The sequence below is a fragment of the Sprattus sprattus genome, assembly GCF_963457725.1.
Source record: "Sprattus sprattus genome assembly, chromosome: 1".
NCBI classification, from domain to species: Eukaryota; Metazoa; Chordata; class Actinopteri; order Clupeiformes; family Clupeidae; genus Sprattus; species Sprattus sprattus.
In genome coordinates, this window is record NC_137920.1 from 14,852,058 (window position 1) to 14,867,647 (window position 15,590).

At 38.9% G+C, this 15,590-nt stretch overlaps 1 protein-coding gene across 1 annotated transcript; it reads right to left on the reverse strand.

Annotated features, from left to right (window-relative positions):
- Positions 1–8,751: 8,751 nt before the first annotated feature.
- Positions 8,752–11,087, reverse strand: LOC308367759 (coiled-coil domain-containing protein 106-like; the record flags this gene model as incomplete). Its single annotated transcript, XM_080841749.1, has 4 exons — positions 8,752–9,089; positions 9,648–9,744; positions 10,055–10,206; positions 11,015–11,087. 4 exons carry the CDS (start codon positions 11,085–11,087, stop codon positions 8,752–8,754), a joined length of 660 nt encoding a protein of 219 aa, XP_080697875.1.
- Between the last annotated feature and the right edge of the window lie 4,503 nt (positions 11,088–15,590).

Here is a 15,590-nt window from a genome sequence, read left to right on the forward strand (position 1 = left end):
CAAAGTAGAGAACTCAATGAAGCTTTGCCTGAATATACTGTCTGTGAAGAATGAAAACCAGATGTGAACCTTGCAGCTTTTGGCTCGAACCCAATCATGACTGTCTGTTTTGCGAGACAAAAGCAGGAGATATTGAGGATCCCCAGCGGTCTTGTTCCATAAAACCACTGTGAATTGCCCTATGGTGGGACTACTCCTACACCAGCTGACTTGTTCATTAAAAGTTTCGTTTGCCAACACATATAGAGAAACAACTTCAAACTTGGAGCTTATTCAATGTTCAGGCATGTTAGTCAAAGAGAGACTTTAAATTGATGGATAAGAAGTATAGAACTCACACCCAATCAATATTGTCTAAAGGACATATTTAGAGTTAAACATTGCTATGTTATGGCAACATGATACAAGACGCTCCAACACATTTCAAGCATTGCCTTCTTCAGGGAGTGAGCATGACCTTTAGTCTGCGATTACACACCTGATGTGTCCACTTCACTTTGATGGAACTGGAAACATTGCTATTCTGTTGTTGTACGATATTGTATCTGCAACTCACTTTGGATGTGTACTCTGTCTGTCTCTCCCTAAGCAAATTACATGTGACCCCCCTCCCCCTCTCCCCTCTAAAACCCTTTGTAACTTGGTATCACCCCCCCCCCTCCCCCCATAGGTGAACCCCTCACTGTCTCCCCCCTTCCTGTCACCTAAAGGGTGTGGCCCTCCCCTCTTCTTTGTAATCTACCTGACTGAAATGAATAAATGCCAACACATTCTGCTATCAGGTAGGCCTTTCTCTGAGCAGCGGCTGAGAGGGGGACTGAAATACAAACTCCAGAAACCTGACTCTGCCTCCGGTCCCTTCTTCAACTTTAGCGTGCTTATTAATATTCTATTAACTTACATGTTGCAATCAACTCGCTCTGCCAGGAGAAACACCAAGCCTCTCTCTCACTGTGGCCTAAATCTGCTTATCTTACATGGAGGCACTCCTGAACAATAGCTTAAGGTCACTTCACACTTTTAACAGGCCCAGAGTGATGAGTGTGTGTGTGTGCCGTGTGTGTGTGTGTGTGTGTGTGTGTGTGTGTGTGTGTGGGTGTATCAGTGTGTGTGTGTGTGTGTGTGTGTGTGTCGGTGTGTGTGTGTGTGTGTGTGTGTGTGTGTGTGTGTGTGTGTGGGTGTATCAGTGTGTGTGTGTGTGTGTGTGTGTGTCGGTGTGTGTGTGTGTGTGTGTGTGTGTGTGTGTGGGTGTATCAGTGTGTGTGTGTGTGTGTGTGTGTGTCGGTGTGTGTGTGTGTGTGTGTGTGTGTGTCGGTGTGTGTGTGTGTGTGTGTGTGTGTGTGTGTGTGTGTGTGTGGGTGTATCAGTGTGTGTGTGTGTGTGTGTGTGTGTCGGTGTGTGTGTGTGTGTGTGTGTGTGTGTGTGTGGGTGTATCAGTGTGTGTGTGTCAAGCTCCGGTACCAGTATATGGCCACAAGATATCACTGTTCCTACCCTCCCATGATAACCTGCTTTTGAGTGAGGTTGAGTCACCATCAAGTCCATGAGTCTGGCAGTTTGAATGACTCAGCCTATGGCCTGGTGGGAACCAATCAGTAACAGTCCTGGTGGTCTGGTTATTATCAGTCTGTGACTTTGCCTGACTAATTCTTGGCAATTAAGTGCAGATTTGTTTTACTCTTACTACAGAAACGAGATGAAGTGAAGTCCCATGTTTCGTTTGGGTGAAAAGAAATTATTACTGAAACGAATCTCTCCTGTAGAATAAATAATAACTTTTGGGCCATAAGGCTCAGTGCACTTTCCATCTCTCAACAGAGTTCTTAATGGCAGGTTTAGGCTGATAGTGTCACGAGTTAGCTGAGCTAGACCACCAGCGGCTCTATTTCCAGCCAAAGGCTGATAGTCTCCTCGAGAACCCCAAGAGGCAGAGTCAAAACAACGGTGAAAGGGGAGTCCAAAGTCTTTACTTGACAACTTAAATCAATCTTACAAACACAGTAACAATCAGACATAAGTCCAAGTCTCAGCAAGAAGCAATGCCAACAGAGGGTTTAAATACTAGAACTGAAAAGGGTAAACGAGTAAACACAGGTGATGAACATTAACACAAAATGCAATCAATGCAATCAAAAGGTCATGTGCTCCAGGTGAGTCCCTCTGGCAGGAAAGACCAAATATGGGCATCCTTAGGTTACTTCCGTCTGGTCTCCCTGGATAGCCTTGTGACAGATAGAGATCATGTCTTACTTGTCATGTCACGTGTAGCGAATGCGTCACACTGAAACATGATAGCAGTGGTGCTATGGTGTAAGACAAACTATTATGCTGATAAACAGGTTTTGGTCCTCTTTCCTGTAAATATCCTCAGAGTGCACTGCAGACAGAAGCACTCAGGTGTGTGTGAGACGAATACTTCTTTTGAAGATCGCCGTTCAAACTAAACCTATATCTACAGAATGAATGATTTTTATTCATGAAGGTAAGACATTATAATTGAACACAGACATGGTGGGTGTGATATGTCATTGACAGGTACATTACATGAGAGTGAGAGATGTAACTGTTAAAGGTAGGAAGAATGCAGTCAATAGATTGAGAGATTGAGCTGAGGTTAAATGCATTGCACGGTTCTGTATACATTTACAAAGATAATGGGTTGTATAAATGATCATTTAAAAAAAACTGTGTAACATAAAATTTGTAGTTCACATTAACAGGAACATCTGTTCAGATCTTTATAGAGTACATCTCATTCATAAAGTAAAATATTTATGAAGAATATCTTCATATACTGTATATTTAAGAAGAAATATGCTAAATGTTTCAACAAATAAACAAACAAACAGAAAAACAAGGAAAGACATTTGGCTTGAAAAACATTCAGTAATTTGGCAGTAAGTTGTCTTTCATCATGTGATCATGCGTATGAGAGGTGGCAACAAAACTATGCCGAACAACAGGTTTGGGTGTTCACTGGACACACTATACACTATAATGTATAGCTATCAATAGAGAATGATAGTACACTATTATCTACCATATAATACTATTATACTGCTATGTTGTCTCCTTTCAAACAGTGCGAACATGTTTCTTTCAGCCATAAGTTCTTCATGTCCTCCTTCCTGTTACCCACTATATCCAGAAAATATTTCAATGGCAATACTAAATATTAGGTCACTATCAGGCAAAACATTTCTCATTAATGATCATATATGTGAACGTTAATTAGACTGTATGTTTTTAACAGAAACCTGGCTAAACATAAATGGGTCTGCAGCTCTTATTGAAGTGTCCCCTCCCAATTATAGCTTTTTTCAGTCCATTAGAAATGGTAAAAAAGGGGGCGGGACAGCCACCATAGCCATGGATGCCCTGTGCTGCAGGAGCATCTCCTTCGATGAGTTTGCCTCATTTGAATATCATGCCATAGTTCTTAAGTGCCAGCCTACTGTTCTGTCAGTAACTGTATATAGGCCACCCAAGCAATGTCCCACTTTTCTAACAGACTTTTCAGAACTACTCTCGATTATCCACACAAACTACGATAAGATTATTATCACTGGCGATTTTAACATACATATTGATAATGGGAACGACTCAAAGGCCCGGGATTTTATGAATCTCTTAAATTCCATGGACTTTACCCAACACATCACTGAACCCACTCACAACCGTGGCCACACCCTTGATCTAGTTATTACAAAGGGTCTTACGACTGTTATATCGTCTATCTGTGACCTTGCTCTTTCTGACCACTTTTGTATTTTCTTTACAGCACTGGTACCTAAAGTTAAAAATAGTGCCGAAAGTTTTATTAAGAAACGCTATCTTAACTCTGCAGCAGCTGAGAATTTCAAAATAATGATAACTAGACAAGACATAACTAATACAAAAACAGCAGAGGCGGGGCCATCATGTGTTAATGAACTAGTAACTACTCTAAATACAAAATTAAGGACAGCACTTGACTCTGTAGCACCATTGAAACAAAAAAAGGTTTTAGCAAAACAAAAAGCTCCATGGAGAAATGAGGAAATTATTAAACTTAAGAGATCCTGCAGAAGGTCTGAGCGTACATGGAGAAAGACCAAGCTACAGGTCCACCTTGATATTTTTAAGGATCAACTCTCAGTTTTTATTAAAGCAATAAGAAATGCTAGGAAGGATCATTTCTCTAAGTTGATATCTATAAACTCTAACAATTCCAGAGTCCTCTTTTCAACAATAGATAGCCTTATAAACCCTGCACCCAAAGTAGATGATAGTCTTTTTTCCACCTCCAAATGTGAGGAATTTGCAGCATTTTTCAGAGATAAGATAACAAACATTAGAAATAATATTGCTCAAGAAATTCCAAATGTTTTGTTTTCCGATCCCCCTCCACCATGCTGTACCAGTATTAGCTTTTTTGCACTGACTGATATAGAAACGCTGAACAAAGTAGTGTCACAAATGAAGCCGTCTACATGCCCTCTTGATCCCATTCCCACCAATTTTTTTAAGACCATCTCTGACTCTGTATCTAAGGACATTCTAGCCATTATTAACTGTTCCTTGCTTACAGGTGTTTTCCCATCAGAACTTAAAACCGCCTTGGTGAGACCACTGTTGAAAAAAAGCAGTTTAGACTCTTCTGTTCTAAACAACTATAGACCAATCTCCAACCTTCCTTTTCTTAGCAAAATCCTAGAAAAAATTGTCTTTAAACAGTTAAATATTTTCCTAGATGCTAATTGTGTCTTTGACACTGTTCAATCTGGTTTTCGATCCAATCATAGCACAGAAACGGCATTAGTCAAGGTTGATCTCAGGATTAATGCTGACTCCAAAAAGCTATCTGTCCTGGCCCTTCTGGATCTTAGTGCAGCCTTTGATACTGTTGATCATGATATCCTTATTGACAGACTTGAAAAGTGGGTTGGCCTCGCTGGTCCAGTCCTAAACTGGTTTAGGACCTATCTAACAGGCAGGGAATACTTTGTTGCCCTCGGAGACCACAGCTCCAAAAACATTTCTATGACCTGTGGGGTCCCTCAAGGATCCATTTTAGGGCCCTTACTTTTCAGTCTTTACATGCTACCCCTTGGAAGTGTAATAAGGAGGCACAACATCGACTATCATAGTTACGCGGATGACACCCAGCTCTATATTTCTGTAACACCCAACAACTACAGCTCTATTGATTGCTTGGTAAATTGCATTTCTGATATAAATGTATGGATGTCACAAAACTTTCTCCAGCTCAACCAGGATAAAACAGAGGTATTAGTCATTGGTGAAAGAAATGAAAGAGATAAACTATCTGCACATTTAAAAACAGTAGCACTTAACACCAAGCACCAAGCCAGAAACCTAGGTGTCATATTAGACTCAGATCTCAATTTTGAAACCCACATCAAAAATATAATGAAAACATCTTTTTATCACTTAAGAAACATTGCTAAGGTGCAACCGTTTCTGGCTCAGGCTGACACCGAAAGACTGATGCACGCGTTTATCACAAGCAGGCTAGACTACTGTAACTCTCTTTTGTCTGGTCTACCAAAAAAAGCCATTAGTCAACTACAAATAATACAGAATGCAGCAGCGCGAGTCCTCACTAAAACAAGAAGGAGAGCGCACATCACACCAGTATTAAAATCCCTGCACTGGTTACCTGTTAGGTCTAGAATAGATTTCAAGATTCTCTTACTAGTCTATAAATCACTCCATAGTCAAGCACCTGAATATATAACAGACATGCTCTCCAAGGTACACACCCAGTAGAACCCTGAGGTCCTCCGGCACTGATCTCCTAATCAGGGCCGTCGTTTAGGGGTGAAAGGTGGTGACGATTCTAGGGGCCCACAGCCCAGGGGGGCCCACAAAAACCCCAGTAGCCTATTATGTAGACTTCCCTTTCTATGACTAAAGTATTATGCAAAGGCCTGTCTAATACTCATACTAATGCATCAGAGTTAAAACAAAGCCACGAAATCAAGCAAAATTGAAAAAAAAAGTTTCTATTTTCCGAGCATTACTCCCTTCTTTATAAAAAAATGGTTTGGCCCATGGATCTCTACTGTTTTGAGAATATGCGCGTAACGTTATTGCTCTCGAACTGCATCAGCAGCCAGTTGGTAGAGGAGCAATGCCAAAACAGAAACAAAAACGGGACGCCAAAAAAGATAGGAGAGGAAGAAAAGAGAGCTAGGAGCACATCAGTAGCCCAGAATATTACCGATTATTTTTCTTTTTTCGAATAAAGTGAGAATGTTAAGCTAGTTGCACAGGCGCCCTGTAGTTCATGAGAAATAACATAGCTTGCCTCGTCCAACGTCCTGATGTTCGAGTGGCTAATGTTAGGAGCTAGTGCTATCCAACTATTAACATTTCTGACACTAATGTTTAACGTTACGTGTGGTCAGCAGTGTAAAATAATCGCCTGACAAGGCTGACATTACAAATGTACCCACTAAATATCATCCACAGAAAAGATCAGTAGGCCTAACGTTATAATTCGCCAAACGTTATAATACGCTATGAAAAATCTCCAGTAGCAGTTGGACACAATTTTCCATTGTGGCCTATTGACATGAGTCTTGTTAATGTTAAACAGGGGCTAATCTTACAGCTTGCTGTCCTCATTCAATACTAAAGTGAAGCTGTTTGTCTAGAGCTATGCCATTGATAAGCCAATTTAGTTTTTTTTATTTATGTTTATGTCAAGACTAGGTAGGTTAGTTCTTCATCAGCTGTTCCGTAAATCATAGCCATAAATGTGTACAAAAGCAATATGAAATGAAATGATTAAACCTTTGCTGCTACTCCAGAATCAGCTGGAGCCTCCTCTGACCCCCACCCCCAGCACTCTAAAGATGCTGATGATGGTGAGTGAGGTAGACACTTGTTGGCTATTTTGACTTATTAGTGAACTGCTGTACCATTGGCAATTACTTACACAACAGCTTACACTCTTTCTCTTTCTATTCTGTAATGAATGGCAAAATGTAGATTTATTTATTAGTCTACATACGTCACTGTCTTTGCCATCTAATGAGACAGGCCCCTCTACCCAACAAATATTAGAAACTAAAGCTACTACAGACAGCGAATGGGAGAGTGAATAATTTAACAACATGACATAATAATACCCAGTGACTCTTTGTGGAGTGGTTCATTGAAACAAATAAACGACTTGGGTGCATTGGGTCAGGCACTGTCAAGAACACAGAGGAACAGAAAAATAAAGAACAAATTATAATACATATAATCTAAAGAAAAGTTAGATCTTTGGCGATGAAAAGTCGGGGGGCGGGGGCCCACACCAATATTCGGTACCACTTTGCAATAAGACTCCATTATAAATGGTTTATAAATAGGTTATAAATAGGTTATTAATGAGGTTGTAAACCCTTTGTAAGTCATTAATAAGCCCTTATAAATGAGTTATAATCACAATTTTTATACATCGATGCAGGCTCACTATTTCGGAAGATCCCCATCTTGGCAACCCACTGTCTATCCCTTAACTGGCTCCTCTACTAGCCCAATTGCACATTCCCTACCATTCCTGGTATTAGCCCTCAGGAGGCCCCCCCCCCCCCAACATTTTTTTTTTTTTTTAGTAACATGGGACGCACACTATGGTCTTATCTGGGTTTCCAGAGCTGAAGTAGAACAACATGTTATTTGCTATGTTGTGTCTGGATGCTACTGGATGTCCTAAAATTTCCCTCTGGATTAATAAAGTATCCATCCATCCAAGATCAAGTTACTGCTTACTATTCATTTCAGAACAAATCACCCTTTATTAATAATTTACTAACCTTTATAACGGGCAAAACGGAGTCTTATTGTAAAGTGTGAAACACATGATCATCTAGAAATCAGTTACTTACCTTTATAACTGGCAAAACGGAGCCTTATTGTAAAGTGTGAAACAAATGACCCTTTATTAATCATTTACTAAACTTTATAACTGGCAAAACGGAGTCTTATTGTAAAGTGTGAAACAAATCACAGTTTATTAATCATTTACTAACCTTTATAACTGGCAAAACGGAGTCTTATTGTAAAGTGTGAAACACATCATCATCTGGTAATCAGTTACTTACCTTTGTAACTGGCAAAACGGAGCCTTATTGTAAAGTGTGAAACAAATCACCCTTTATTAATCATTTACTAACCTTTATAACTGGCAAAACGGAGCCTTATTGTAAAGTGTGAAACAAATCACCCTTTATTTATCATTTACTAACCTTTATAACTGGCAAAACGGAGCCTTATTGTAAAGTGTGATACAAATCACCCTTTATATATCATTTACTAACCTTTATAACTGGCAAAACAGAGTCTTATTGTAAAGTGTGAAACACATCACCATATAGTAATCAGTTGCTTACCTTTATAACTGGAAAAAGGTAACCTTATTGTTAAGTGTGAAACACATCACCATCTACTAATGACTAAGTAAGCTTAAAACTTGCACAAAATGAACAGTATGACAAGAGAAATTAGGAAAACATATTTATTTGCACAAGAACAATATTGAAATGTAAACTGTCTGGCAATTCACATAAAAAAAAAATTCCTTCGGCTCTTCAAAAAAATAAAAAATATTTATCTGAGTTGAAGGGAGTGTGAGAGTGTGAGTGTGTGTGTGTGTGTGTGTGTGTGTGTGTGTGTGTGTGTGTGTGTGTGTGTGTGAACTCTACATTATAAAATCGAACAAATCAAACTAATGTAAGAATTCAAATTAAACAATTAAATTTTGTTTGGCACAGGCTTGCCTCTCCTAATGGGGAGCAGTGTCCCCCCAGCTTTCATCCCCTCTATTTTAAGTTTGGCAGCTTCATCCAGCTGAATGGCCGCATCGCACCTTTTGGCAAAGGCCAACACCGTTTCTCCACCTCCTGGCCTGTTGGACACCAGCTCCTGATATAAATCAGGAGCTGCTAAGGCCAGCTCACCTATTGCCGATGTAGAAACAACAGTATTGCGGTCAATTCTATGTTTTCTAAAGGCCCTGGTCATGGTCTTGGTCTTGCGCAACGTTTTCAGGATTGATTTGTACCGCCGTACAATTTCGTCTGGTGTTTGAACTGGAGAGGAAATAAAAAAAAAATTACACACGTCTCAAAAACATACCGCTGCAAAGAATACCATACCAGACAATTGTACTTCAACACTATGGACTTGGTTGCTGTCGAACAATTCACACAAATGTATACATCTGTTCTACAATGTTTAACATTTACCAGCTGCATTGGCTATCCAAAAATCTATATCCAAAAACCCATATTTAGTATTTCTGAGGCAGCTAGTATTCTTTAGTGTGCCCACAAATCAAATTATATTCCAAAGCACTAGCATATCCATCTACCATTCTACACCAAAATCAAACTGTAAATCTAAACCAGAGAATGCAGCATGTTGTGTGATATTTACATTATCTACCAGTTCATACAGATGCATCTACAAAAATTGAATATTGTGGGAAAGTAAAAAAAAATAAAAAATCTAATTTAAATCATTAAGAGACACCTTAGAATCAATACACATAAAATGGCATGTTTCAAGCCTATGCCCATGTTTCAAGCCTATGCTCTTATCTTTTAACTTTTTAAATTAAATTACAATTTTTTGAGATGCAACTGTACACTTTCCTTTAACAATTAGCCGAAACTTCTTCAGCTCCTTATTCTTTTTGGCTCCCTTGAGGTGCTTCTTGAGGTGCTTCTTCTTCTTCTTGCGCTTCTTAGGCGAAGAGGAGGATGAGGAGGATGAGGATGATGAGGCTGATGAGGATGAGGATGATGTGGATTGTGATTCGATTTCATCGACCACACCTATATCCCCAACTGGTTCTTCCTTCACTAAAAAAATAAAATATCAATGTGATATTTATATGGGCAAATACAGCCCATCAATCATGGCAGTGGCTAATGTACTAAAAATGAAGGCTAAAATATTTTTTTATACATATATTCCCCCAGTACATGGTATAAAGACAATGCCCATAAAACTAAATTCTTTGCTGATTTAAATCTAGCTATGTACCTCTGACGGAAGCCAGTTGTCCCCGGAGAAAGTCCCTCTCTTTCTCCAGGTCCTCTATCCTTTTTGTTTGCCATTCGAGTTTGTCTTTCAAGTGACGAATCTCTAACTTGTCCTTTTGAAGAAGGACTGTTGCCGTAGGGGCTAGGTCAGAGGGAGAGCCTAAAAAAGAAATAATTAGAATAACAATAAAGCTCAATAGCTCTACTGTATTGTATATATGGGAATCACTGGGGATTTTATGATTTAAGTCAGAATCCTTTACAAATCCATCAAAAAAAAATATTACTGTGCCCGTCTGTCTCTTTACTGGCCCAGTCCTGTACCACGCTCACGCAGCACGCTCTCACGTGCACCCCGAATGACAGGCACACAGAGCCTGTCAGTCGGTGTGCACGTGAGAGCGTGCTGCGTGCGTGGTACAGGACTGGGCTCACTAGCCACTTACAATATGTAAACCCTCAACGACCCTTACAGGTTATTGTTTTCCACTGCGTGGCACTTAATATATCGTTCAGTTATTTATTTGTCTTAAAGTACTTGGCAATTAAAAATATTTGCAGTGGATCACGTTATGTACTTAATATAAGAACCCCCCTAGTCAGCTACAGCCAAGGATATAATCTATAACTGAAATGTATCTTTAGGTGGCCACCGAAATAACTCCAATGCAGACAACTCCCTACTAATAGCTTGTTTTAGCTAGATAGCAACTTGGTTTAAAATTAACTTTTATGTCCACCTGCAAATGTCTAGTGAATGTTCAAATTTGACCACTCTGTTAATTTCCAACCCTGGTTAGCAACCTTATAATTGATAAACTACCGTTATGTGGCGGGCTGGTAATGTTAGGTAGCTATCTAGGTAGGTAGATTGCTAGCTAGGTAGCTAGCTACCGAGTAGCTTAATAAACTGGCTAGATAGTAAATTAACAATGAAAACTTACTATTTCGTTTATCCGGCACCTTACGTTTTTGTGTCCTCTTGGGACGGGAACTAGCTGAAGTTCCAGCGGAACATGACTCTTTCGCTTTGGGCTCCATTCTCACATAAGGGGAAAGACGGTACTTGGGGACGTGTGCTCTATATATACAGGTGGATGGGACTGGTACAGGCAGCTGCAACTGTCTGTGATTGGATGTTTCTATATAATTGTCTGTGGTTGGATATTTTACTTTACCTCGCTCTGGCGCCCAAATCTTTTTTGGTTCGTTTTTTTGCCTAATGTAAAACGACCATAAATCGATTGCCCCAACACAAACATATTTTTAAGGGATTCATTTTATTCTCATTGTCTGTCTGCTGAATTCTAGGGGCACACTTAGAACTGCCCCTCAACCCAAAGAACATTTTGGGATGTTTTGATAGCGCTCGTGTATTGTTTCCATAGCAGCAGTCTTAAGTTTGTAACGCTGCCCCAGAGGGTAAGCATTGCTTCAGATCAGGGGTTAAAAAAAAACAAAAATCTCCCGCTCATCGAGTCCATCGCATCTGCGCGCCACAAGAGGGGCTCACCCATCCCACACACCAGACAGAAGAAGTTTGCCTCTCTGCGGTAGGTTCACTTTATAAACTTTCAAATTGGTAAATGCAAGAATGTCTATAACATATGACATGTATTTTATATGATAGTATGTATTGTGTTGGTGGTGATGCAGTTTTGTCAATGGGCAAAACGTTATATTTTTCACCTGACCACGAGGTTCTGTATGCGTAGGGTACTGTGATTAGATGTGAATTTCGCTAGGAACTTTCCAGGCTTCAAATGCATTGTTTAATTTGACAGCGGCTGAGGCTATTTATTGATACGTCTTTTAATCTTTAATCTTTGTATAGTGCGGGGGTCGGAAATAGGCGGACAGGACCGAGACACAATTGCAAAAAATAAATACAAAATTATAATAATATATATATATATATAATAATTTTGACCAAGCGGTTTTAGCAACTGATGTTTGCGTGACTTTTATAAACCCTTTAAATACATTAAATTAACCATAACTTTATGGCAGGCTATGTTTTTGTTTAAACTTTATAATGCCAGTAGCCAATCAGATGATAGCCTACACTACGCAACACGGGCTTGCTGATAAAGCTGCGAGCTGTGGGACTGGTCGCACGAGCTGCAGACAAATTGACTGAAGAAAAGCCTGCGTGTGAGTTGAGAGGGAAAGTAAAGCAAGATTCATTGCAGTACGCGGTTGAAGAGAAAGATGGGATGCTCTAAAAAGCGTCACTGCCCAACAACGAGCAAACGAGTGCATGAGTGCTGTAGCTGAAACTTTGCTAGGGAATATGCTGGTCACTATGTTTAATGTTAATATGGAAAACGACAATACACACTGTTGAAATATTATTGAAATGTAGACCTTCATTTGATCTGATAGTAAGTTGTTGACCAAACAGACACTGATACTATTAGCGCCTAAAGTACTTATATTGGCTAAATATGCCCCTGAATCATAATGCACACCTTGACTGTTGGTACATAAAACACATGCAGTCCTATATCAGTGAAATCAACGGTCATAAAAAAAATGTTTGATAGACCTCCGGACCCAAGCTTGAGGACATTTTTTTAAACTGGACCCCTTAGAATTTTAATTGGATACCCCTGGTATAGTGGGCTCATATCAATAGAAACAAATGGTAGGTGTTAAATGTATCCCTATCGAAATGCTAACTAGGCTACTCATTCAATTCCTCCAGCTAGCTAGTAGTCATTAAATAAATATTATAAAAAAACACAAGGTATGTTAATAATTTTGTTATATAAAAAAACGTTTTTGGGTTGTGATGGAAATGACTATTTTTTTTCTTAATGTTAGAATAAAATGACAAAAATGATATAATGTTTAAATAATTTTGTCACACGTTTCTCTGGATTCTGTTGAACTGTCTTGCAATATCTACTTCATCTAGTCTGAGTTTTGTTTGTCCATGTAAATTATACCAAAAGTAAAAATGTGTTATCATAAAGGTATGTCAGAGATCTTGTTAATTGTCGGTGTCTACTCCCTCAGCAAAATGTCTCTGAAAAAGAAGTTGTTGGCCCGGATTGAGGGAAAACAAACAAAACGCAGGACACTGAAATTGATAAAGTGGATGCAGAAGAAACATCTTCTGAAGAAAAAGCTCAGATGCACTCTCTGCCACCACAAGATGAGAATGGTATCTGTGATGAAGACAGACCAATACATCTGGTATGTGATATGGCGTAACAATGTCAGTGAATGGAACAACATGACACTATGATTATCATCAACGTGATCATTCTTCTTTCATCTAATTATTATTATTCTTTCTACTACTGTATAGATTAATACATTGAAAGGCACGTCTAAGTCATTTCATTAAAAGAAATGCATTGTGACGTGTGTACAATATATCACTACAATAATATACACACACACACACACACACACACATACAGTATATATAATTATTATATATGAATTGTATATTTAAAAAGAAATGTGGTATGTTCTCAGGTACTGTCAAAGAGCAGGTCATGGGAAAGTCTCCAGAACGATCAGAGCTGGCTCCTTTTTTGAAAGATCAAAATCATCGCTTTTCAGTTGGATGAAATTCATTTACAGGTGCTGTGCTGTGATTTTGTATCAACAAAAATAACTTACTGTAAACATTAGGGAGGTCGCTGATTAACACTTGCATCTCAGTGTTGCGATGGTTTTTAAAAAATCAGAAAGTAGTAAAAAAGGTATTAAAAAGGTATTAAATGTAGCTTAAGGCTTGCTGTATATACCCTGTTACAGTACACATATGGCTACAGAAATCTTATCAATGTTTTAAATATTATTCCTCCCTACCACAGATTCTCACAAGGGCTCAGGCTCAGACAGATTGACATGGTCGATGATGGTATTGCTGGCAGCTCCAGAACACTGACTAATATGGCAAGACGCATAAGAGGGGTCTGTATTTGCGCAATGGACAGACACAGAAGGAAGAGCAGACAGTGTCTTGGTGGTCACAAAGAATTTGTTGTGATAGATGAGAGCTGCTTCCGCCATCAGCGAAAGGTTTGTATCTTTCCAGTTTGATTAAAATGTGAGCTCCTTAAAGACACCACTATTTTGTGCTAACCAAATAACCAACCATCTGTCAGATGCACATTTATCACCCAAGCCTGCACATGGACATGCACACACACACAAACACATACAAGTTAGAAATAAGGTTTTTATTTGTGACCTTCTTCAATGTAATATAAGTAAACTATTTGTATTGAGTATTTGTGTCTGGGAGCTTCTTGGCGATTCATGTTCGGCAGTTAAATGAAAATCTGTTTAATGGGAACTATTTAATAATTTATATATTTTAAAAATCTTGTCTGTTTTATACACTGGGCTCTGTTGTACAAGATAATCAAACATTTGTATTGCTGGAGTTATCAATATGGACAATTTTTGTATAATCATCAATAAAGGATGTTATACAATGCCCCTGATAACTAGTATGGCATTTTGTACAAAGATTTTTGGTGTAATTTGTGTACATTTTTTTGATTAAAATTATGTTGTGATTTATTTTATTTTTTTTAGTATGCACGGGGACGATTTGGCAGAACCTGGAGAAGGAAGAAATGGGTTTTTGGAATGGTGGGAGTTAGAGACAAAAGGCGGAGACAAGTGTTGAAACTAGCTGAAAAAAGGTCAAGACGCCACCTTGTCCCTGTGATAAGACAGCATGTGAAGTCAGGAAGTAGAATTATTAGTGATGAGTGGAGGGCATACAAAAACGTGCTAGGAAACCTGGGGTACAAACACTACACTGTAAACCACAGCAGGTGGTTTGTGAATCCCCAGTCTGGCAGTCATACCCAACATGTGGAAAGAGCTTGGGTGACCATCAAAGGGCAAGTGCGTAGACTTAGGGGAAATCGCACAGAGAGTTTGTTGGAGGAACACCTCAAGGTCCTTGAATGGTCATCATGGCTTGGCTCTGGTCACCCTGATGGGCCACTAGGACGCCTGCTGAAAGATATGAGAAAAGCCTTTCCAGTGTGAATGAGTTTATTTATGTCTGACACACACACTCTTTCAAACTCCATGTGTATGCCCTTCCCCTCTGTCATACAGATTGTTTATTTATTTTTTAAGAGCCCAAGGACATTTTGTTTTTTGTTAATTACCATAGAGTAGGGCTACACAGTTTTAGTTAAGACAGTTTAAATGAATGGTGTAAATAAATGTGATTTCATAATTTCTTTGTTGTTGTCTTACTGTTCATTTTGTGAATGTGTTATTAGGGAAGTTATAAAGCTTACTTACACATTAGTAAATGGTGATGTGTTTCACACTTTACAATAAGTCTCCGTTTGGCCAGTTATAAAGGTTAGTAACTGATTACTAGATGATGATGTGTTTCACAATTTACAATAAGACTCTGTTTTGCCAGTTATAAAGGTTAGTAAATGATATATAAAGGGTGATTTGTATCACACTTTACAATAAGGCTCCGTATTGCCAGTTATAAAGGTTAGTAAATGATAAATAAAGGGTGATGTGTTTCACACTTTACAA